The 26,588-nt window shown below is 43.7% G+C and overlaps 2 protein-coding genes across 2 annotated transcripts in view; both read left to right on the forward strand.

Moving 5' to 3' along the window:
- Positions 1–26,588, forward strand: part of agap3 (ArfGAP with GTPase domain, ankyrin repeat and PH domain 3) — a 678,127-nt gene that overhangs the window by 266,466 nt on the left and 385,073 nt on the right. The window lies entirely within an intron of this gene.
- LOC132815539 (large ribosomal subunit protein eL30-like) lies at positions 25,784–26,115 on the forward strand. The gene is given in 2 exon segments (XM_060824547.1): positions 25,784–26,024; positions 26,027–26,115. Coding segments are annotated over 2 exon segments (330 nt in total).

Raw genomic sequence — 26,588 nt, forward strand, 5'->3', positions numbered from 1 at the left:
GGAGGCCCAGGACCTGCATGTCCTCGGCAAAGTGGAAGGGGGAGTTAAAATGTTGGGCCACAGGGTGGTGGGGTTGATTGGTGCGGGTGTCCCAGAGACGTTCCCTGAAGCGCTCTGCGAGAAGGCGTCCAGTCTCCCCAATGTAGAGGAGACCGCATCAGGAGCAATAGATACAGTAAATGACATTGGTGGATGTGCAGGTAAAACTTTGGATGTGGAAGGGTCCTTTGGGGCCTTGGATGGAGGTGAGGGAGGAGGTATGGGTGTAGGTTTTGCAATTCCTGTGGTGGCAGAGGAAGGTGCTAGGACGGGAGGGTGGATTGTTGGGGCGCGTGGACCTGACCAGGCAGTCACAGAGGGAGCGGTCTTTGCAGAAAGTTGGGGAGGGAAATATATCCCAGGTGGTGGGGTCCGTTTGGAGGTGATGGAAATGTCGGCGGATGATACAGTTTATGCGAAGATTGGTAGGGTGGAAGGTGAGCACTGGGGGGTTCTGTCCTTGTTACGGTTGGAGGGGTGGGGTTTGAGGGTGGAGGGGCGGGTTGTGGATGAGATGCGTTGGAGGGCATCTTCAACCACGTGGGAAGGGAAATTGCGGTCTCTAAAGGAGGAGGCCATCTGGTGTGTTCTGTGATGGAACTGGTCCCCCCTTGAGCAGATATGGCGGAGGTGGAGGAATTGGGAATACAGGATAGCATTTTTGCAGGAGGTAGGGTGGGAGGGGGTGTAATCCAGGTAGCTGTGGGAGTCTGTGGGTTTGTAAAAAATGTCAGTGTCAAGTCCATCGTCATTGATGGAGGTGGAGAGGTCCAGGAAGGGGAGGGAGTTGTCAGAGATGGTCCAGGTAAATTTAAGGTTGGGGTGGAATGTGTTGCTGAAGTTAATGATCTGCTCAACCTCCTCTTGGGCGCATGAGGTGCCTCTGATACAATAATTATTGTAGTAGAGGAAGAGGTGGGGAGTGGTACTGATGGAACTACTGAAGATGGACTATTCTACATAGCCAACAAAGAGACAGGCATAGCTGGGGCCCATACGGGTGCCCATGGCTACTCCTTTGGTCTGGAGGAAGTGGGAGGATTTGAAGGAGGAATTATTAAAGGTGAGGAGTAGTTCAACCAAACGAATGAGAGCGTCAGTGGAAAAGTGCTGGTAGGGACATTGGGAGAGGAAGAAATGGAGGGCTTGGAGGCCCTGGTCATGGCGGATGGAGGTGTAGAGGGATTGGATGTCCATGGTGATGATGAGACGTGGGGGCCGGGGAAACCGGGAAGTCTTGGAGGAGGTGGAGGGTGTGGATGGTGTCTCAAATATATGTGGGGAGTTCATGGACTGGCGGGAGAGGGGGGGGAATAGGACAGTATTGAGGCAGGTGGAGATGAGTTCAGTGGGGCAGGAGCAGGCTGAGACAATGGGTCGGCCAGGGTGGTCAGGCTTGTGGATCTTGGGAAGGAGGTAGAATTGGGCAGTGCGGGGTTCCCGGACTATGAGATTGGAAGCTGTGAGTGGGAGATCTCCTGAGGTGATGAGGTTGTGTATGGTCTTGGAGATAGGGTCAAGCCGTGTGAGGATACCTAATGAAGAAAAACGTAGTCCTCATAATGGTGACCATGAGAGTACTGGACTGTTGGTGAATCCCTATCTGCTTCACTGTGTCTGTAGGAAATAAAATTTGCCATCCTTACAGTAGGATCTACTATGACTTCAGTACCACAAAATGGGTTTACCTTCCGAAATAGCTGAGCAAGCCCACTCAGGAGAGTGGTTAGGGGTAGAACAATTGTTGGCCTTAGCAAGAATGCACACGCTCTGAATAAATAAAAGAAAATCTGGTGGTGAGTGAAGAGAATGCCTCGAATCTGCTGGACCAATAGTGAAGGGAAGCCATTTTGGAGCACAAAGACCTGGTCGTAGGATGGAAAGTTTACTTCCGAGGGTATTCATAAATAGGATATGAGGGTAGTTGAAAGGAGGGAATGGAGAGATTGAACTTATGAGGACATTTAAAAAGGAAGAAGTGGCAATGTGATCAGATAGAGAATATTCTAGTAATTTTCAGAATGTGATGTTTGAAGATAGCTGCTTTGGATAGTAATGTTTTTACTGTTGATTTGGTCAAATGTTTGTACTGAACCAAGGACTGGCTCACGGTACTGCACACAACTGAATTGAGCAGGAGCTGCTTGCCTAATTTGGGCATGAGTTTAAGTGGACACTGGGCAAGACAGAGTTGTCTGAATTGACGTCAGTTGGATTGCACATAGTGTTTTTCTATGACTTCAGTTGCGTTCCTCCATCTCTTCTGTCACGTCTGTGTCCATCAAGTGTTCATCTGTAATAACATATTCACTCATGAATATGCTGATACAAGGCAAGCTGGTTTTAAAGCGGCTGGGCTGAGCTGCTTACAGAATATATGGATCAGAGTCTCAAATTATTACATTGGATTACACAGATATGTAATCAGAGCATTTGGCCCAACCAGTCTATGCTGCTGTTTATGCTCCACTTGAGCTTCCAACATACAAGTCTAGAGATTTACTTCGCCATTCAGCCCCTCGAGCCTGCTCTGCCATTCAATTAGATTTTAGCTGGTCTAATTGTAACCATAAATCCTGATAACTGTCCACCTCCTTCTGCTATAAAAATATTCAAAAACTCTGCTTCCAGCACCTTTCAGAAAGGGATCTCCAAAGACACTCAATCCTTAGAGAGAGAAACACGTCACCACATCTGTGTTTTAAATGAGCAGCCCCTGATTTTTAAATAGTGACCCCAGTTCTAGACTTTACCATAAGAGGAACCAACCTTTGTCAAGACCCTTTAGGATTTTATATCTTTCAATCTTTTTAAAGGGAGTCAGGGGGCTGAGTTGAGTATGGTTGCCTTTACAAAAGAGAAAGCGCTAGAAAAGCTAAAAGGTCTTAAAATTGATAAATCTCCTGGCCCTGATGGGATACACCCTAGAGTTCTGAGAGAGGTGGCTGAGGAAATAGCGGAGGCATTGCTTGAGATCTTTCAAAAGTCACTGGAGTCAGGGAAAGTCCCGGATGATTGGAAGATCGCTGTTGTAACTCCCTTGTTCAAGAAAGGATCAAGACAAAAGATGGAAAATTATAGGCCAATTAGCCTAACCTCGGTTGTTGGTAACATTCTAGAATCCATCATTAAGGATGAGGTTTCTAAATTCTTAGAAGACCAGAGTCTGATTAGAACAAGTCAACATGGATTTAGTAAAGGGGGGGGGGGGGGGGGGGGGGAGCGGTCGTGTCTGTATTGGGACTCTTATTATTTATTATATACATAAATAGAATCATAGAGATGTACAGCATGGAAACAGACTCCTTGGTCCAACTCTTCCATGCCAACCAGATATTCCAACTCAGTCTAGTCTCACCTGCCAGCACCTGGCCCATATCCCTCCAAACCCTTCCTATTCATATACCCATCCAGATGCCTTTTAAATGTTGCAATTGTACTAGCCATCACCACTTCCTGTAGCAGCTCATTCCATACACATACCACCCTCTGCATGAAAAAGTTGCCCCCTAGGTGTCTTTTATATCTTTCCCCTTTCACACTAAATCTATGCCCTCTAGTTCTGGACTCCCCCACCCCTGGGAAAAGACATTGTCTATTTATCCTATTCATGCCCCTCATGACTACTATAAGGTCACCCCTCAGCCTCTGCTTAAGGGAAAACAGCCCTAGCTTATTCAATCTCTCCCTATAGCTCAAATCCTCCAAGCCTGGCAACATCCTTGTAAATCTTTTCTGAACCCTTTCAAGTTTCACAACATCTTTCACAACACGCAATATTCCAACAGTGGCCTAACCAATGTCCTGTGCAACTGCAACATGACCTCCAACTCCTGCATTCAATACTGTGCCCAATAAAGGAAAGCATACCAACACCGCCTTCACTATCTTATCTACCTGTGACTCTACTTTCAAGGAGCTATGAACCTGCACGCCAAGGTCTCTTTGTTCAGCAACACTCCCTAGGACCTTACCATTAAGTGTATAAGTCCTGTTAAGATTTGCTTTCCCAAAATGCAGCACCTCGCATTTATCTGAAATAAGCTCCATCTGCCACTTCTCAGCCCATTGGCCCATCTGGTCAAGATCCTGTTGTAATCTGAGGTAACCCTCTTCGCTGTCCACTACACCTCCAATTTTGTTGTCATCTGCAAATTTACTAAGTCTACATAAAAATGTGAAGGGAATGTTGAGCAAATTTGCAAATGACACCAAAGTTGGTAGAGCAGTTGATAGTGGGGAAGACGAGCAATCTCCCACATGTAATAGTGGCTAAAGGACCTGAACTGAAGGGAATTTATATTAGGCAGGAAATGATGTTGGAGAGACTGTTAGGTTTGAAGGCTGATAAGTCCCCAGGACCTGATGGTCTGCATCCCAGAGTACTAAAGGAGGTGGCTCTAGAAATCTTGGATGCATTGGTGATCATTTTCCAATGTTCTATAGATTCAGGATCAGTTCCTGCGGATTGGAAGGTGGCTAATGTTGTCCCACTTTTTAAGAAAGAATGGAGAGAGAAAACAGAATTATAAACCAGTTAGTCTAACCTCAGTGGTGGGAAAAATGCTGAAGTCAATTATAAAGGACGAAATTACGACACATCTGGATAGCAGTAACAGGATAGATCAGAGTCAGCATGGATTTATGAAGGGGAAATCATGCTTGACTAACCTTCTGGAATTTTTTGAGGATGTAACTCTGAAGATGGACAAGGGAGATCCAGTGGATGTAGTATACCTGGACTTGCAGAAAGCCTTTGAATAGAGTCCCACATAGGAGGTTAGTGAGCAAAATTAGGGCACATGGTATTGGGGGCAAAATACTGACATGGATTGAAAAAAGGTTGGCTGACAGGAAACAAAGAGTAGTGATAAACGGTTCCCTTTCAGAATGGCAGGCAATGACCAGCGGGGTACCGCAGGGATCAGTGCTGGGACTGCAGCTTTTTACAATGTACGTTAATGATATAGATGAAGGTATTAAAAGTAATATTAGCAAATTTGCTGATGATACAAAGCTGGGTGGCAGGGTGAAATGTGAGGAGGATGTTAGGAGAATACAGGGTGACCTGGCCAGGCTAGGTGAGTGGATGGATGCATGGCAGATGCAGTTTAATGTGGATAAATGTGTGGTTATCCACTTTGGTGGCAAGAACAGGAAGGCAGATTACTACCTAAATGGAATCAATTTAGGTAAAGGGGCAGTACAAAGAGATCTGGGTGTTCTTGTACATCAGTCAATGAAAGCAAGCATGCAGGTACAGCAGGCAGTGAAGAAAGCTCATCGCATGCTGGCCTTCATAACAAGAGGGATTGAGTATAGAAGCAAAGAGGTCCTTCTGCAGCTGTTCAGGGTCCTGGTGAGACCGCACCTGGAATATTTTGCACAGTTTTGGTCTCCAAATTTGAGGAAAGACATTCTGGCTATTGAGGGAGTGCAGCGTAGGTTCACGAGGTCAATTCCCAGAATGGCGGGACTACCTTACACTGAAAGATTGGAGTGACTGGGCTTGTATACGCTTGAGTTTAGAAGGCTGAGAGGGGATCTGATTGAGGTGTATAAGATTATTAAAGAATTGGACACCCTGGAGCAGGAAGCATGTTTCTGCTGATGGGTGAGTCCTGAACCAGAGGACACAGTTTAAAAATAAGGGGTAGGCCACTTAGAACAGAGTTGAGGTGAAACGTCTTCACCTAGAGAATGTTGGGTGTATGGAATGTTCTGCCCCAGAAGGCTGTGGAGGCCAAATCGCTGGATACTTTCAAGAAAGCGTTGGATAGATCTCTCAAGGATAGTGGGATCAAGGGTTATGGGGATAAAGCAGGAATAGGATAATGATTGAGGATGATCAGCCATGATCATATTGAATGGTGTTGCAGGCTCGAAGGGCAGAATGGCCTACTCCTGCACCTATTATCTATTGTCTATTGAATTGACTTAGGTTTATGTTCATGTACACACATGAATACAGGGAAATGTTTACAAGTCACTAGTTACGGCACCATCTTAAATACACAGATGCCTACAAACAGAATCTCAAATACCAAAAAGGAATATAAAGAAAACAAAGATATTAAAAGTTAACTGTTGCAGTTCTTCTTATTAAAATGTGGGATAACAAAGAAACACAATAAACAGTGCAACATCACAGTCCTTAAGCGCCTGACCATGGTGTACTTGACTTCCATCGCTTTGGGCTCACCCACCACATTGCCCCAGGCCGCTTTCTCCCGCTCTCCCCCACCTCAGGCTTCTTCCTCCCGCACTCCCCCACCCTCGGTCTGCCTGCTCCAGTTCTCCCCCACCCTCGGTCTGCCTGATCCCGCTCTCCCCCACCCTCAGGCTTCTTGCTCCCGCTCTCCCCCACCCTCAGGCTGCCTGCTCCCACTCTCCCCCTCCCCCGGGCTGCCTGCTCCAGCTCTCCCCCTCCCCCAGGCTGCCTGCTCCCACTCTCCTCCACCCTCGGGCTGCCTGCTCCCGCTCTCCTCCACCCTCAGGCTGCCTGCTCCCACTCTCCCCCACCCTCGGGCTGCCTGCTCCCGCTCTCCCCCACCCTCGGGCTGCCTGCTCCAGCTCTCCCCCTCCCCCAGGCTGCCTGCTCCAGTTCTCCCCCTCCCCCAGGCTGCCTGCTCCCACTCTCCTCCACCCTCAGGCTGCCTGCTTCCACTCTCCCCCTCCCCCGGGCTACCTGTTCCCACTCTCCCCCACCCCCAGGCTGCCTGCTCCCGCTCTTCCCACCCAGGGCTGCCTCCTTCCGCGATCACCACCAGCTCCCCTTCCCACTCCACCAGGGGCATGCAAGTCCCGGGCCTCCTTCACTGCCAAACTCTAACCACCCGATGCCTGGAGGAAACACGCCTCACCTCCTGCCTTGGGACCTTCCAACCATATGGAATCAATGTGGATTTCACCAGTTTCCTCATTTCCACTTCCCTGACCTTATCCCAGATCCAACCTTCCAACTCGGCACCGCCCTCTTGACCTTGTCTACCTATCCATCTTCTTTCCCACCTATCCACTCCACCCTTCTCTCCAACTCCATCTACATATCGCATCCTCAGCTACCGTCTGCCCCGGCCCCACCCCCTTCCCATTAATTTCCCAGCGTCCTTGGGCTACCCCCTCATTCCTGAAGAGCGTGTGCTCGAAATGTTGATTCTCCTCAAATGCTGCCTGACCGACTGTGCTTTTCCAGCACCATACTCTTCAATTGTGATTTCCAGCATCTGCTGTCCTCACTTTCTCCCTGGATGTTGTCTGTATGATTTTAAAATGTTTGAAAAAGTACCATAAAGAAAACTGGTTGGCAAAATTGACCATCAGTATCAGCTTGGATTGAAAAAAAAGCTGAAGAACAGAAAACAGGAAGTCGTAGTAAATTATTATTTTTCAGATTAGAAGTTGAAGACAGTGGTTTTCCCCAAAAGTGTAAGACCCTTTTTTTTGATAAATCTAAATGATTTGGATACTGGAATACAAAATAAAATTCTAGAATCTGTCAAAATTTGGTGGAATGGCTAAGGCTATACGAACCAACTTCCAAAGGACATAGTCAAGTAGCAAATGCAGTTGAGCATCGATAAATGAAAAGATGCTACACTTTGGCAGAAAGGACTTGGAGAAGGAATATTGTTTTAATGCAGTTATGCAGCGATGGAGGGACCTGAGAATGCATAGATCTTTGAATGTGATTGGAGAGATTGATAGAGTGATTAGAAAGCATTTGGGATATTGGACTTTATAACTGGAGGATAAAAATAAATTACGGTGTGAACTGGAAATATTATAAATAGGGGTATTGAGTTAAAAAATGGCACAACAACCCTCCGAGACAACTGTGCTTTGCACTCCTTCTGACTTATCGAGCCCTTTTCATTTAACTTGCTACACTATTGGCAGACATGTCTTCAATGCTTAGGCCCTATAATCTTGAATTTCCTCCCTAAATCTCTGTGCCTTGCTTTTCACATTTAAGATAACACTTAAAATCTACCTCTTTGAGCCTGCTATTGATCATCTACCCAATATCTATGGTATTAAATTTTGTTTGGTAATGTTCGTGTAGCACAAATGTACAAATAAGGAACAAGTGTAGGCCACTTGGTCTTTTGAACCTGCTCCACCATTCAATAGGATCTGATCTGATTTTATCCTTGACCTGGAATGACAGGACTGGTATATGAAGAAACTGGATTGACTAAGGCTACATTTGCTGGAGTTTAGAAGAACAAAGGGGAAATCACAGAGAAACTTGTGAAATTCTAACCAGACCAGACAATGTAAATGCAGGAAAGATGCTCCCAATGACCAGGGATCCAGAACCAGGGGTCACAGTTTAAGGCCATAGGATGAACCATTTAGGATTGAGATGAGGAGAAGTGTCTTTACTCAGAGAGGGGTGAGCCTGTGGAATTCTCTGCCACAAAACTTTGTTGAGGCGAAAACATTACAAGTATTTCGAAGGAATTACATATATTCTAAGGGCTATAAGGATCAAAGGTAGGGGGAAAAAGTGGGAACTGAGTTGGATGATCAGCTGTAATCCTATTGAATGGTGGAGCAGGCTTGCAGGGCCAAATGGCCTACTCCTGCACCTATTTTCTGTGTTTCTTTTGTTTCTAACTTTCGTGACAGGACGCAGCTTTTATGGGGGTAGGAGCTGTTCCAATGTTGTCTTTTGTAGCTTATTGATGCTCTAGGAAATCAAAGTGGATGTAGCTTGTCTTGAGTCAGTACAGTTTTGCTGCCTACGTGGGCTGATCACTTTGTGGTTTGGCTTTCCTTTCACCCACAAACTGTGGTTTCACACCTTCTACATCCTTCTAAGTGTCTAAATCTTTGTGATACATTGGTTTTTATCTGCTTCTCCTCATGCTGATTTCTCATTGTGTAAAGTTCAACAAGTGTTGACAGTCCTTTTGTATCTCAGTGAAAATCCTGCCTTAGTTACATTTGGGTTTATAAAGGGACAAATCTATATAATCTATAGAACCCAATCTATATAACGCCGTGTTTAAAACAGACAGAATACGCATCTATCAGTTGGGAAAATTTGGGGTTTATAAAGAGGCAGATTACAACCCAGACTCTTGAATTGATTCTTTCTGATATTTTGTTTTATATTTAATATATTTTTCATGTAATGTATTGGGTGAATTTGTGCTGCAAATATTTTGCTACTTTTTAGCTTGGTATTTCTGAAACAGGCATGCATGACTAAGTAGGTATCATGGTTATTTTATCAATTCCTTGAACTGTATTGAATGTAATCAACGTGATGAGAATGTTGAGTTTGATGGGAGTTCATTGGAGTTTAATGGGGAGACAATGGTCTAGAGGTATTATTGTTGTTAGATTATTAATCCAGAAATTCAGCCAGCGTTCTGAGACACTCAAGTTCAAATCCTGCCGTGACAGCTGGTGGAATTTGAATTCATCAAAAAAAATCTGGAATTAAAAATCTACTGTTGACCATGAAACCATAGTCGATTGTCAGAAAAACCCATCTGACTCACTTAATACCCTTTAGGGAAGAACATTTGCTGTCTTCACCTGGTCTGGCCTACATGTGACAACCATAGCAATGTGATTAAGTCTCAGTGGCCCTCTGAAATGGCCTCAAAAGTCACTCAGTTGAATCAATCGCTACAAAGTCCTGCGAAGGAAATGAAATTGGATAGGCTACCCGGTATCAACCTAGGCACCGGCAAAGACAATGGCAGAAACAGCCCTGTTGACGCTGCAAGGTCCTCTTATCTAACATCTCTGGGCTACTGCCAAAGGTGGCAGGGCTGTCTGACAGACTAGTAAAACAACAGCTTGATATAATCAAACGCACGGAATCATTGTTTACAGGCAATGTCCCAGAAACCACCATCGCTATCCCTGGATGGGTCCTGTCCCACGAGCAGGACAGACCCATCACTGGGTTAGAACTGGGGAAGGGTTACTCAACACAAATCATTAACTCTGATTTCTCTCCACAGATGCTGCCAAAGCTACTGAGCTTTTCCAGCAATTTTAATGTTTGTCTCTGATTTATAGCATCTGTAGTTCTTTCACTTGTTATTAAGGGCAGCAAATAATACATGGAAACACCAGTATCTGCAAGTTCCCCTCCAAGCCACTAACCATCCTGACTTGGAAATATATCCTTATTCCTTCACTGGAGTTCCCTTCCTAATGGCATTACGGATCGACCAACAGCAGGTGGGCTGCAGTGGTTCAAGAAGGCAGCACACCACCACCTTCTAGAGGGCATATTGGGATGGGCAATAAATGCTAGCCAGCCAGTGATGCCCATATCCCCTGAGTGAATAAAACCTTGTGATCACATATGTTACAACAAGGGGTAAACCCTCCTGCTTAATTTAAACCAGCAACACAGAAAACATTTATCCTGTGCAGGAATCTGAAAATTTGAGAAGCCAAGATCTATTTAAAGTAAAAGTTAACAACTTTATTGAGAACATAGAGCATAGAAAGGTACAGCAAAGAACAGGCCCTTAGGCCCATGATGTTGTGCCAAGACTTCATCCTAATGTAAAATATAGTAACTTAACGTACACACCCTCTCAACTCACTGCTATCCATGTGCATGTCCAGCAGTCGCTTAAATGTCCCCAATGACTTTGCTTCCACCACCACAGCTGGCAACGCATTCCATGTATTCACAACTCTCTGCATAAAGAACCTACCTCTGACATCTCCTTTATACCTTCCTCCTAATATCGTCAAACTATGACTCCTTGTACCAGTCAATCCTGCCCTGGGAAAAAGTCTCTGGCTATTGACTCTATCTATTCCTCTCATTATTTTGTACACCTCGATCAGGTCTCCTCGCTTCCTCCTTCTCTGGTAAACCTTCTTTGCATCCTTTACAAAGCCTCTGTATCCACTGCTCAACCGAGGTCAACTTGTCTTAACACCTCCTCAAAGAACTCAATAAGATTTGTGAGGCATGATCTGCCCCTCACAAAGCCATGCTGACTGCCTTTAATCACACTATTTCTTTAAGTATAACAGAGAATAATTAACTAACAACTATTTACATCTCCTTTCTCGAACTTCCCTTTTACCATCCTCTCCTACAATACTAGTCCGATAAAACCCCCGATTAAGATTTACAAAAATCAACTTTTCAAAACCAGCCAGATGTCAAATCCTCTCATTATATCTTCCTCTGTTTTCTTTTCTTCTTCTTCTTAGGGATTTCTGCTTCACAGGTTACTGATTGATAAAGGTACCTTCGAGAGAGCTATTCTCTGGGTAGTCTGCAGATGCCGATGGCTTGGCAGTTCTCCTCACAACTGTTCAATTTTTCCTAGTCTTCTACCTCCCCCCAAGTGTCGGGTTGTGACTTTGGCTTTTAAGGTGGTCAATATACTAAATTCAAACTTGATTGGAGTTTGGTATTTTTCGGGGTATAATTGAAACTCATTGGCCTAATTTAAATCTGTTTTGTCATCGCCAGGCAACCAACTAATCGAGTTATTTGAAAGTTACATTATATCTTGTTCAGGACACGTCTCAGGTTTTTGTTTCTTTTACTTATTCTTTCATGGGAGGTGGACATTGTTGGCTGGGCCAGCATTTATTGTGTATCCATAATTGCCTTGGCAAAGCTGGTAAACAGCTACCTTCTTGAACTCCTGCAGTTTCCAGGTTTCATTCTATTGACACTTCACTGTATTGCTTTCAATACATGGATATCCTTTTTTAGATAACTATATGATAGCTGCTGAATCAGGAGATATAAGCTGCTTGGCACAGGTGACTTATCTCTCCGAAGTACAGCCAGCCTTTTCAGTGCTACCTGCAGACAAAACTGGGGAAGACATGAAAACAAAAAAAAAAGAATGCCGTTGAATATCTGATCCTTTTTCTCCAAATTGTAATTGATGCTGGATAAGCTGTTGATATCCAATCTGAGATTGATAAGTTTTTGTTAACAAGCGTAAACAAAATCTGGGTTTAGTTGCAGATTACTCATGATTGAATTAAATGTGGAGCAGGCTCCTCCTCTTCCTATGTATTAATACCGGAAAATACAGTTATGACATAAGTTAACTCCATAATCAGTTCCCGCTTTTAGGTTTAAATCAGAGAATGAGTGTGGGGAATGGAAAAATGTTCAGAATTGGGGGGTGGGGGTTATCTGTGATATGACATCAGAGGCTTGCGAGAAAGAAGTCCTTTCTTACTCAGTGGCTTTAATTGTGTAGAAATTCCTGACACTTGCAGATGTTTATTTTCATTGATGGAATTTTCAGAAGGTATGTTGTATTTGACAGTTCAGTACGACATACTGAGGTCTGAAGGAAAATGCCTGTGACATTCATCACGTTTCCAAAGGCTCAGATCTCCTTTCAGGGTGACAAAGGCGGTACTTTCTTTTGTCTTGCTTACCATTTAAATTCCCACCTTTTCCAATATTATAATACTTCTGGCAGCATAGCACCCTGCTTTAAGCACCATATTCTAGTTATTGGTGGAGTGCGATGCTTGGAGTCATTCCCTCGAGAGTCAAAGCACTCTTCATTGTAAAGAATTGCTGGGGGCTGCTTAAGGGCAAATGCTTACTTTGTTATGTTAATTACTGAAAAAAGATCTGTTCTCCTGACCCCATCTCAAATAAATGGACTATGAAGCTTTGTTCCTTACAAAGTCTTTTGAGTATTTCCATTTCAAAGAATTATTGAATAATTAACCCTTCGTTAGCCTTTATATTTTACACCCATTTGGCTTCTTGTTCCCTTGCCATATTGCCTTCAGTTGTGATTCCTTTCTATTTCCCCGCCTCCTTTTTATATGAAGTGAACTTTGGAAACAACAGCACTCCTCACAATTTTGTGTGGGGGATACTAGTATAGTCTGACAAGACTCAAAAGCCCATAGCTCAGTTTAATTCTATAGAGATACTGTTTAAAACCCCACCACAGCAGCTGGTGACATTTACAGTTCAATTAATAAGTCTGGAGTTAGCCTCAGTAATCATTACTATGAAACTGTTGGAATGTTGTTGAATCGACATGGTTCACTTATATAGTTTAGGAAGGGAAACTTGTGATCCTTACCAGTAAAACCTATGTATGACTCTAGATCTACAGCAATGTGGTTGACTCTGATCTACCTTCTGAAATGGTCTAGCAAGCCACTCAGTTCCAGGGTAATTAGAGATAGACCACAAATGCTGGCCTCGCCAATGATGCCCACTTGAAAGAAAAAGAAAAACCAATACGCTTCATTCATCATTGCCAAAATCCCCAAAGAATTATGCCAATGTGGTGAATCAAATCCCTTCGGAATGGCAGGAGTTTCCATAAGGTAGGATCAGAAGTAGGCCTATTCAGCCCATTGAGTTGGCTCTGCCATCCAGTGAGATCATGGTGGATCTGATAAGTCTCAACTCCACTTTCCTGCCCTTTTCCATAACCCTTAATTCATTTACTGATTAAAAATCTGTCTATGTCAGCCTTTAATATACTTAACGATTCAGCCTCAGTAGCCCTTCGTAAAATATTCCACAGATTTACAACCATTTGAGAGAAGGAATTCTTCCTCATTTCTGTTTTAAATGTGTGAACTCTTATTCGGACGTTATGCCCTCTTGTCCTAAACTCTCAAAAAGGGAAACAACCTTTCCAATTCCAACTTGTTAGGTTCTCTAAGAATCTTTTATGTCTTAATGAGGTCACCCCCCTCCTTTTTCTATATTCCAATAAATACAGACTCAATCTACTCAACCTCTTCTAATAAGACAGTTCCTCCTTACCTGGTATAGGTTTCTATGGACTGCCTTCAATGTCAGTATAATCTTATTTTGATAAGGGGACCAAAGCTGCTCACAGTACTCCAGCTATGATGTGACTAATATCTTGTACAATTTTCAAAAATCTTACTTTTATGGTCTATTCTCTTTGCAATGAAGGTTAATGTTCCATTTGCCTTATCTCTCATTCCCTCAGTCCTGTTGCTTTCTCTGTTTAAATACTATTCAGCTCTTGTATTTTTCCTGCCAAACAGCATGACCTCACATCACTCCACATTACATTCCATCTCCAAGTTTTTGCCCACTTGCTTAACCTGTCTGTTTCCCTGTACAGACTTATTTGTGTCATCCTCACCATTTGTCTTCCCAACTATTTTGGTGTCATCTGAAAACTTGGCGATAGTACATTCACTTCCGTCATCCAAGTCATTAGTATATCCAGCTCCGATCCCTGTGGCACTCCATTTGTTACAGGTTGCCATCCTGAAAATTTCCCCCTCACCATTCCGAATCTCTGATTTCTGTGAGTTAGTCAGTCCTCTATCCATGCTAATGTACTAGTTTCAGAAGCATGGGCTCTTATCTTCCTAAGTAGCCTAATGTCTGGCACATTATCAAATGCCTTCTGAAAATCTAAATATGTTACATCCATTGCTTCTGCTTGTTACCTCCTCAAAAAGATTTAGTAGATTTGTCAGGCATGAATTCTCATTCATGAAGGCACACTTGAACTTTGCTTGATCATATTATCGAGTTATAATTGATCAGCTCTTATAGTAATATAAAGAATGTAATATTTTCCCAATAACAGATATTAAGCTCTGGCCTATAGTTATATGCTTTTTATCTCCTTCCTGTTTTAATTAAAGGTCATATGCAATTTTCCAATCCTCTAGGACTTTACGTAATTAAGGATCCCTGGAGGATTACTAACAGTGCATCCAGTATCTCTGTAGCTGCTTCCTTTAATATGTTAGATGCATACCAAACTGTACAGGCGACTTATTGATCTGTAGCCCCATTCATTTCCTGAACACTTCTGTAGTAATAGTTTTTGTATTTATTTCCTCTCCTCCTTGTAACCCTTGATTATTGACTGCTTTTGGGATGCTTTTCATGTTTTCCCACTGTGAAGACTGACACAAAGTACTTATTCAACTCCTCTGCTACTTCCTTGTTCCCTACCAGTATTCCCTTATTGTTATTCCTTCATATGGTGTGACTTCTATTGGCTGAATGATTAAACTATAAGGGTTAGGTTCTTCCACAAGCTCCACACATGAAGTGGTAAGCAGGTATCAGTGAAAATTATTGTTTTTGATGTTTGTTATAGCATTATAGAAATGTACAGCCTGGAAACCGGCCCTTCGGTCCAACTCGTCCATGCTGGTCAGATATCCTAAATTAATCTAGTCCTAATTGACAGCACTTGGCCCATATCCCTCTAAATCATCATAGTCATATACCCATCCAGATGCCTTTGCATGCTGCAATTGTACCAGTCTTCACCACGTAGTCTGGCAGCTCATTCTGTACCCGCACCATCCTCTGCGTGAAAAAGTTGCCCCTTACGCCCCTTTTATATCTTCCCCCCTCACCCTAAACTATGCCCACTCGTTCTGGATTTCTCCACTCCAGGGAAAAGACCATGTCTATTTACCCTGTCCATGCCCCTCATGACTCTATAAACCTCTGTAAGGTCTCCTGTGAACCTCAGATGCTCCAGGGAAAACAGCCCAAGCCTATTCAGCCTCTCCGTATAACTCAAAACCTCCAACCCTGGCAACATCCTTTCTCCCAAAGATCTTCAGCTGATTGATTTGTGACCTTCCGTCCATCATAAGGTCAGAAGTGAGGGTGTTTGCTGATGATTACACAATGATCAACACCATTTGCAACTCCATAAAAGCTGAAGCAATCCATGACCAATGCAGCAAAACCTTGTCAAGTCTGAGATTTGGCTGATAAATGACAAGTGACATTCATGTTATAGGAGCGCGAGGCAATGACCATCTCCGGCAAGAGAGAATCTAACCATAAATCCATGAAATTCAATGATCATATTGAATGGTGGGGCTGGTTTGAAGGGCTGATGGCCTATTCTTGTACCCATCTTATATTTCTGTATTTCTAAACTGAACTGGTGTTGCCACTTATACTGTGGCTACAAGAACAGGTTAGAGCCTAGGAATATTGCAGTGGGTGACTCACTTCCTGACTCCCCTAGGCCTTTCTACCATCTACAAGGCAAAAATCAGGAATGTGTTGGAATACTTATTACTTGCCTGGATGAGTGCAGCCCCAAAAAAAGTCAAGAAACTTGGCACCATCCAGAATCAGCAATCTGCTGGATTGGCATCGCAAACCCGAACATGCAAGCCCTCTGTCTCTGATGTTCGCTAGTAGCATTGTGTACATCTACAAGATGCAGTGCAGAAAGCCACCAAAGATTCTTAAACAGTATCTTCCAAACCCGTGACACTTTCATCTTGAAAGACAAATCAGCAGAAACTTGGGAACACCACCCCTGCAAGTTACCTTCAAGGCCATTCACCAATCTGACTTAAAATATATCACAGTTCCTTCAGTTTCACAAATCCTGGAGCTCCTTCCTTAAATGCATTGTGGGTCCATCCACAGGAAATTGACTGCAGTGGTTCAAGAAGACATCTCACCGCCACCTTCTCAAGGGCAACTAAGGAAGGACAATAAATTCTGGCCTTGCCATTGAAGCGCACACCCCATGAATGAACAAAAAAGTTCTCATGATAGTTTCAGGAAAGTGATGGTGAACTGCCACCAGCTTTTGACCACCCTTGTGAGCACTGGTTTACACTCAACAAAATCTGTACCCTCTCTGCTAGGACGTCACACATCCTTCGTGGATGGAATTTCAAGGACAGCTCAACATGTAATCTCAGTCAGACTTGAGACCAACAGATGTTTTCCACATAATTCAAAGCTGTCAAATTTCTTCACACGTTGTCATGCCCTGGCTATCCACCTTGGTCTCGGAGTTGTAAGGTTGCAAGATGTGATGCAAACGGAGAATAAACTGGCTATGGCACCAGGGGATCAGGTATATGGCTGTTTATTGGAAATTTATTTCAGGTAATGTGCAGTTTAGCAACTTGGGAGTAGAAGGGGACAATTCCAACCAAATAGAGGGACTGAGTAGGTACAAAGACTTATTGAAGCGAAAGTTTATCTCGGCTGCAGATGCTGGAGATTAGAGTTGACTGTGTGGTGCTGGAAAAGCACAGCAGGTCAGGCAGCATCCGAGCAGCAGGAGAGTAGACTTTTCAGGAATGCTGAATGGCTTTTGCCCAAAACTTCGACTCTCCTGCCCCTCGGATGCTACCTGATCTGCTGTGCTTTTCCAGCACCACACTCAACAAAGACTTATCTTTCAGTCCTTGATTAGGCAACTTGTAAAAGTGAAAAAAAAACTCTGCAGTCGTGCAGATGTGGGAACAACATAGAAGCAGATAAAACATGGGAACTCTCCACAGATACACAGAAAAAGTGTGATAAAATTAGAGGAATGACTGATCTGATCTTAAACCGCAAGATGCTGCCTAAACAGCGGGTCCCCACCGAGCACCAGCTGCTGGTGTTGTGCTCACTTGAAGTATTTCTGCTCCAGATGTCAACCTGTCCCTCTTACCTTTCTTCCCCTCCTTCCCCTCCTTAAGACATGCACCTCATTCACCCCTCTGCAGCAAGTACGTTAAGTTCCTGAAGTCACAGCAGGACTGCAGAGCTTAGATCTGATGCAGTTGATCATTCTGTCTATCGTTTGTTGCTTATGGTGTTTGGCATGTAAGAATTGGTGTGCAAAGTGCCAAGCAGAAAAGGAACTACTCTTCTTCATGCTAACTTTGCACATTTTCTAACAAGAACAGATGATGAGAGAGTGGAAGGGAGTTGAAGCAGCAGGGCATATGCAGACAAAAAAAAAATCTGCGGGCACCTGGTGTTTGTTATGGAATAAATAGTGAACCATGAATGCAGTATGTTAGTTTTGAAAAAAGTGCACTTGACTATATTTTGATGTGACACGGGTATTTGAAGCATTGGATATTGTAAATGAAGAAAAACTGCATCTCCAGTGATTTTTCAAGTGGGAATGAGAGATTGATGGGGGTGGTGGGGAGAAGGTGATGGGTTTTGATGTAGGTGTGGAAGTGATGAGCGATGATGAGGCAAAAATGGAAGGAAGTCATGGGATCCTTGACTGTTTCCAGCATAGAAAGAAGTTACTCAGCCTGTCATGTCCACGCCAACCTTCTGCAAGAACAACTCATCTAGCCCCACTTCCCCACCCTCTCCCTGGAGCTGCATGATTTACTTTCTCTTCAGATGTCTGTCCTAGTCCCTGTTAAGAGTTACAATTCAATCTGCCTCCACCAGACTTCCAGGCAATACATTCCAGATCTGAGCTACTGGCTTTTCAGGTGGACATAAAAGATTCCACTCATTTTGTAAAGAAGAGCAGGAAATTTCACCTGTGTCCTGGATTATATTTATTCCTCAATTGTTTTTTTTACTCATTCATGGGGAACGGGCATTGCTGCCTAGGTTAGCATTTATTGTTCATCATAATTCCCATTGAGAAGATGATGGTGATCTGCCTTCTTGAATTGCTGCAGGCCTTAGGAGAATCTTGGTGGATAGGAGGGATTGAGAGGGGAAGAGATTGGACATTTGGGGAGAGGTGAGCATTGAGGTAACACTATCAGAAGAGGAGGTCAACAACTTCTTGTGCACAGATTTTGAGATATTTTTTGGGGAATGGGTGACTGCTAGGCAATTCAGAGAAATAGGTCACAAGTCCTGCTCAGTGAACTTCTTAAAAAGTCTGGTTGTCATAGAGATACAGCATGGAAACAGATCCTTTGGTCCAAAGTGTCCATGCTGACCAGATAAATAATCTAGTCCCATTGGCCCATATCCATCTAAACCTTTCCTATTCATATACCCATCCAGATGCCTTTTAAATTTTATAATTGTACCAGCTTCCACCACCTCTTCTGGCAGTTCATTTCATATATGTACCACCCTCTGCGTGGAAAAGTTGTCTCATTGGTACCTTTTCACTCTTTCTCCTCTTACCTTAAACCTATGCCCTCTAGTTTGGATTTCCCTACCCTAGGGTAAAAACCTTGACTATCCATGCCCTTCACGATTTTATAAATCTCTATAAGGTCATTCCCCAGCCTCCAATACTCCAGGGAGCATAGCCTCAACAGATTCAGCCTCTCCCTGTAGTTCAAACTCTCCAACCCTAGCAACATCCTTGTAAATCTATTTTGAACCCTTTCAAGTTTCATAACATCTTTCCTTTAGCAGGGAGGCCAGAATTGAACACAGTATTCCAAAAGTGGCCTAACCAATGTGCTGTCCAGCTGCAACATGACCTCCCAATTTCTGTACTCAATTGCTGACCAATAAAGGAAGTGTACCAAATGACTTCTTCATTATCCTGTCTACCTGCAACTTGGCTTTCAAGGGACTACGAATATTGCATCCCAGAGTCTCTTTGTTCAGCAGCTCTTTCCAGGTTATAGAGTCGTAAGAGTCATATTAAGTGTATAAGTCCTGCCCTGATTGCCCGAGTAAAAAATGAGGTCTGCAGATGCTGAAGATCACAGCTGAAAATGTGTTGCTGGTCAAAGCACAGCAGGCCAGGCAGCATCTCGGGAATAGGGAATTCGACGTTTCGAGCATAAGCCCTTCATCAACCAAAATGCAGCAGCTAACATTTATGTAAATTAAACTCCATCTGCCACTCCTCAGCCCATTTGCCATCTAATCACGGTCCCATTTTACTCTGAGGTAACCTTCAGTGTCCACTACATCACCAATTTTGGTGTCATCTTACTAACCATACCTCCTATTTTCACATCCAGATAATATTATATAGATGACAAACAGCAGTGGGCACAGCACCTATTCTTGCAGACATCGCTGGTGATAGGCCTCCAGTCCAAAAAGCAATTCTGGACCTCCACCCTCCATCTCCTATAGAGAGGTGTTGTGAAATAACTCCACAGAGGCCAGTGTCCCATCGCCAAGTCACCCTTTATTTACACCAGGCTGATACAGCCTGGTGAGAGTCAACTCTGAGTGTCAGGATAGACCAGTGAGCCTTACGCCGGTGGTGGGCAAGTTGTTGGAGGGAAACTTAAAGGACAGAATGTACATTGTTGTGGTTCTGTTCGCCGAGCTGGGAATTTGTGTTGCAGAAGTTTCGTCCACTGTCTAGGTGACATCCTCAGTGCTTGGGAGCCTCCTGTGAAGCGCTTCTGTGATTTATCGTGATTTGTATCTGCCGCTTCCGTTGTCAGTTCCAGCTGTCCGCTGCAGTGGCCGGTATATTGGGTCCAGGTCAATGTGCTTGTTGATTGAATCAGTGGATGAGTGCCATGCCTCTAGGAATTCCCTGGCTGTTCTTTGTTTGGCTTGTTCTATAATAGTAGTGTCGTCCCAGTCGAACTCATGTTGCTTGTCATCTGAGTATGTGGCTACTAAGGATAGCTGGTCATGTCTAGTTGGTGTTCATGGATGCGGACCGTTAGCTGTTTTCCTGTTTGTCCTATGTAGTGTTTTGTGCAGGATGTACTTATATTTGGAAAGGCAAGGACTGATTAGGGATTGTCAACATGGCTTTATATGTTTGAAATCATGTCTCACAAATTTGATAGAGTTTTTTGAAGAAGTAACAAAGAGGATTGATGAGGCCAGAGCCATAGACGTGATCTATATTGACTTCAGTAAGACGTTTGACAAGATTCCCCATGGGAGACTGGTTAGCAAGGTTAGATCTCATGGAATACAGGGTGAAGTAGCCATTTGGATACATAACTGGCTCAAAGGTAAAAGACAGAGGGATGATGTTGGTGGGTTGTTTTTCAGACTGGAGGCCTGTGACCAGTGGAATGCCATAAGGATCGGTGCTGGGTCCATGACTTTTCATCATTTATGTAAATGATTTAGATACGAGCATAAGAGGTATAGTTAGTAAGTTTGTAGATGACACCAAAATTGGAAGTGTAGTGGACAACAAAGAGGGTTACCTCAGATTACAATGGGATCTTGATCGGATGGGCCAATGGGCTGAGAAGTGGCAGATGGAGTTTAATTTAGATAAATGCGAGGTGCTGAATTTTGAGAAAGTAAATCTTAGCAGGACTTATACACTTAATGGTAAGGTCCTCGGGAGTGTTGCTGAACAGAGAGACCTTGGGGTACAGGTTCATAGCTCCTTGAAAGTGGAGTGACAGTATATTGGATGGTGAAGGCAGCATTTGGTATGCTTTCCTTTATTGGTCAGAGTATTGAGTACAGGAGTTGGGAGGTTATGTTGCGACTGTGCAGGAAATTGGTTAGGCCACTGTTGGAATATTGCGTGCAGTTCTGTTCTCCTTCCTGTCGAAAAGATGTTGTGAAACTTGAAAGGGTTCAGAAAAGATTTACAAGGACATTGCCAGGGTTGGAGAATTTGAGCTACAGGGAGAGGTTGAATAGGCTGGGGCTGTTTTCCCTGGAGCATTGGAGGCTGAGGGGTGACCTTATAGAGGTTTATAAAATTATGAGGGGCATGGATAGACAGTCTTTTCTGTGGGGTTGGGGAGTCCAGAATTAGAGGGTATAGGTTTAGGGTGAGAGGGGAAAGATATAAAAGGGACCTAAGGGGCAACTTTTTCACGCAGAGGGTGGTATGTGTATGGAATGAGCTGCCAGAGGAAATGGTGGAGGCTAGTACAATTCCAAGATTTAAAATGCATCTGTATGGGTATATGAATAGGAAGGGTTTGGAGGGATATGGGCCGGGTGCTGGCAGGTGGGACTAGATTGGGTTGGCATGGACAAGTTGGACTGAAGGGTCTGTTTCCATGCTGTAAATCTCTGCCTCTATGACTCTCTGCCAGACACTCCTCTTTTTTTCAGTCAGTCAGCCAAGGGCTCCCTGATTGAACAAGATTAACAACCCTAATCAGGGAGTTTACATTCTATGACATCCATTTGGCCGACCTTGTTGCAATCACTACAAGGTGCAATAAGAGCCAAGTCTGTGACACCACAGATGGTGCAGCTATCCAAGAATGGAGACAGAAGGGTGGAAGGGCAGAACCGATTTGGAATCAGACAGGCCATCTGCAGCCATCAGTATGACTCCAGAATGGCTATTTGCTTCCTTGCTGGGTGTCACAGATGGCTGCAGGACATTCTCCTGGATCAGGGCAAGCAACCAGAGGTCATGGTCCATATTGGGGCTAGTGATAACTGGAAATAGGGGGATGTGATTCTGCAATTGAATTTGGGGAGCTGGGTAGAGAATTAGCAAACAGGCCCTCCAAAATAATCATCTCTGGAATATCCCGAGTGTCGTGTACAAATGACTAAAGAAGTAGGAAGATAAGGCAGGTGAATGTGTGGCTGAAAAGGTGGTGGAGCGGGGGGGGGCCTTTAAATTTCTGAGAGACCGAGATTGGCTTTGGGAGAGTTGTATGAGTCAAAAAGATTGGACTTGAACAGAGCTGGGAGAAAGTGAGGACTGCAGACGCTAGAGATCAGAGTCAAAACGTGTGCTGCTGGAAAAGTACAGCAGGTCAGACAGCATCTGAAGAGCCGGGGAATCGGTGTTTCGGGCATAAGCCCTTCATCAGGAATATCTTCACATTCCTGATGAAGGGCTTATGCCTGAAATGCCGATTCTCCTGCTCCTTAAACAGAGCTGGGACAGAGTGTTTTGTGCCATTGGGAAGGATGGGACAGAGTGGTTTGTGCCATTGGGAAGGATTTAAACTAACTCAGCAGGACAGTGGAAACCAGGAGAGAATACTAAAAAGTAATACCAGGGTGCACAAAATGCTGTGAGAGGCAGGTAACACGAGAATAGAGAATAGTAATTGAATAGGAAGAATCGGAGTAAGAGAGAATGGAGTGGAGTCTAAATCAACGTTACAGAGCCTGTGTGTGAAAGCATGGAGTGTATTTCCTAATGCAATTCTTGTGACCTGGGTCAAGAAAGGGCAGCACTGGATGCTAAATATTCTTGGCAACAAGTGTTAAGAAGAGATAGGAAATGAAAAAGAGGAGGAAAGGTGCTGTTTTTGATTAAGCAGAGGATTGCAGTACTGGAGAAAGAGAATGTTTGAGCAGGTTCAAGAACAGAATCAGTGTGACTGGGGCTCAGGAATGAGAAGAGGACAGTTGAATTGCTCTGTGGATAATACAGACCGGCAGCTAGTGGGAAGGATGGAGAGGAATGAACTAGAAGGAAATTACATTATAAAGTAGTAATAGTAAATGGGAACTTTAAAAAATGAATGTACAAACACAATGGGCTGAATGGCCTCCTTTTACACTTGTCACTGAGAGAGGAGAAAAATTATAATGGAAAAAAGTGGTGGTGGATTAAACTAAGTAAACAAATAAGAGACATTCTGCAGATGTTGGAAGTATTAAATCAAGACAGAAAATGTTCAAAATGCTCTGTTCATCTTAATCTAAGAGTACTGGGATGCAAACACTTTCAGAGGTTACAAATAACCCTTTGTCAGATAAATGCCTACGATTGTCCATCAGATGGAAACTGAGAACTATTAAAATGCAATTTTGTAAACAGGCATTGTTAGTACCCGTTCACATGCTCCTGCATAAGGTATAACAGCAGATTTTTCACTTGTAAAATGAATTCTCAACTGATAAATCAGATGCAGGATAAAGCTCTTGTATGATTCTGTCTGTGCACTCTGGGAATTTGTATCATCTGGTTAAACATTGCACTGGAGATGAAAGAAAGTTTGTTCAGTCCTTTTACTTATTACGTTGTGTAGGAAATATGGGTACTTCAATTCCTTGTGGAATGATTCATCTTTATTGGTTTGAGGATTATGCTTGGTTCCTTTAGCCCTGTGTGTGCCATTTAAAAATCAGATTTCATCTTGCATACGCTGATCTGACAGTATGACATTTAGTAATTGCGATGGGCATCCCACATAATCCATGATATACCTTTTGTTGTGATTAGGTGCTTGATGATCTGTATAACAGCAGATTGTCAGCTTAGTGAACACAGAACTATAGATATAGAAGAAACTGTAATGAAGAAGCATGGTGTATATCAGTGTGATTTTTAAAAATCCCCAGTGATTTTTTTGCAGCTGTTTACAAACCTGAACACTTAAAACTTAAGTTTGTGGATATGGAAAGATTGTACTGGAGCTGGGGGCACACTGGGCACATTGACTGTGCAGGACGAGGGGGTGCACTGGACCAAATGAGGGGGCACACAGGCTGAATACGAGGAGAGAACTACAGGCTGGACAGGACAATGGGGCACTCGCTGGGCAAGATGAGGAGTCACACAAGCTGGTTTGGGTGTGTGGGTGCAGTTGGCGGGATGACAGGACACACTGGCTGGACAGGAGGGGAGGACAGAGGCTGAGCAGGAGGAGGAGGGGCACTAGCTGGACAGGAGGACAGACACCGACAGGGCAGAAGATGGGGAGAGAGTCTAGTGGCTCCTAGGTACAGGAAAGCGTCAACACACACATGTGCGCGCGCACACACACAGTCACACACATCTCTCTCTCACTCCATGGACGGTGCCTGACCTGCTGTGATTTCTTACAGAGGAAAGGGTCATTGTTGCCGGGTAAAGGGAAGATTGCCTGTGACGAGAGGAAGAGAGAGTCCCCTGGTTGGAAATCTCACTTGCTAGAAAGAAGGCAGAGGTACTGGCTGAACAGGAGAGATGGGCACTCACTAGGCAGAAGGCAGAAGGGGTCGCACTGGCTGGGCAGGAGAAGAACAGGGAAGAATGGTTTAATCAGGAATAATTCCTAAAGATAAACTAAATACACATTTTTAATACAACTGCTTTTGTGGAGCTTTGCCATCTCACTCCACTTAAGTGGTGTACTTAACTGGTTGGTTTGTGATTCCAAGTGACTAGTGATGCTACTGTGTAAGCATTCCCTACAATCTTTAAACAGTGAGTTGTGGCTGCTGAATTATTGAGAAACTGACTGCTGCCACTTTGAGAAGTGCAGCTGCTGAGTTTGATATTTAAAATGTGTTTTACGCTGATGACAGGGGCATGTTCGTGTCATTGATTGTAGCCAGTGATCAAATTTAAACATTTGTCTTTATGACATACCTGCTTCGATGCAAAAACTCTGGGTCAGGCCATTACAAGCTGATCCCTTTAATGAAAGGAGTTGTCTCTCTGTGTGAACTGTAAAGCTGTCAGTGTGGGTCTTCTTTTGTGATATGATGCAGTCCAAAGGCAACATCGCATCAACAGCATTGCTGCCAAGCGATGAGGAGAGGGCCTCACTGTTCAATAGTGGAAATTAGGGATGAGCAACCAATGTGAGTGTAGCTAACAACGCCCACATCCTGTAAACTAATAATTAAAGAAAAACAGCTCAGTGACCTCTCTGCAGGAGTTCTTCAGTGTAGTGTCCTAGGCCCAACCATCTTTGGCTGCTTCATCAATGATCTTCCCTCCATCCTAAGATGATTGCACAATGTTCAGCACCATTCGTGACTCCTTAAATACTAAAGCAGTCCTTGTTCAAATGCAAAAAGATCGGCACAATATCCAGGTTTTGGCTGACAAGTGGCAAGTAATATTCATGCCACAGAAGTGCCAGGCAATGACCATCCCCAACAAGAGAGAATCTGCCCATGTCTCCTTGACATTCAGTGGGATTACCATTACTGAATTCCCCCAGCGTCGACATCCTGGGAGTTAAAAGTGACCAGAAACTGAACTGGATTAACCATACAAAATCAAATTAGCAGCTAAGAATTCTGTAGCAAGTAACTCACCTCTTGGCAGTGCCACTGTCCAAGGGGAGTCTGACAAAATGGTGCCAGCTCTCACACAGTCACCTCTCCTCTCCCTCACACCCAGCATCGTTTGGGGTCAAGAGCCACAGGATATCAGTAGGCATGATGGTGATGGCCAAGAAGACGCAAAAACCATTGGAGTCAATTAGCCTCAGGCTCCAGATGGTTATGAAAAGTGGCAAATGTGTGGAGAGCTGCAAACAAACTTCAAAAATGATTTGTCAAGGCAAAGCAAAAGATGGTTATTGTTGCCTACAACTGTCCAGTCTTGAGTACACAGAGATTGAGTACTGTGCTATGTTAGCCAAGACTGGGCTGCAGCATTATACAGGCAACAACATTGAACTGTTTCTGCTAAATATTAAAGTGTATGCACACTGATTGTTAATGATCCTGATGTCATCAAAAACATGCCAGAGCAAATCAGTATGAAATAAACTTGGCAGCAACTAAAACATTTTACAAATAAAGTTATTCTGTTTAAAAAAAAGTAACTCATCTCTTGTCTCCCAGAACCTGTCCACCATCTATAATACACAAATATGTGATGGAATATTTTCCGCTTCTTTGGATGAGTGCAGATCCAGCAACATTAAAGATATTTGACACCATTCTGGACAAAGCAACTCACTTGATTGGCAACTGGAATCTTTAACATTTGATGCAAAGTGGCAGGAGTGTGTACCATCTGCAACATGCCTTGCAGTAATTGCCCATGATCTACCCAGTCAATAAAAACAAAAAGAACTGTGGATGCTGTAAATCAGAAACAAAAGCAGAAATTGCTAGAAAAACACAGCAAGTATGGCAGCATCTGTGGAGAGAAATCAGTTAACATTTTGGGTTAAGGGACCCAATGAAGGGTCACCATTGCCATCCTGACTTGGAAATATGTTCCTTCACTGTCACT

The sequence above is a fragment of the Hemiscyllium ocellatum genome, chromosome 4 (genome assembly GCF_020745735.1).
Source record: "Hemiscyllium ocellatum isolate sHemOce1 chromosome 4, sHemOce1.pat.X.cur, whole genome shotgun sequence".
Taxonomy (NCBI): Eukaryota; Metazoa; Chordata; class Chondrichthyes; order Orectolobiformes; family Hemiscylliidae; genus Hemiscyllium; species Hemiscyllium ocellatum.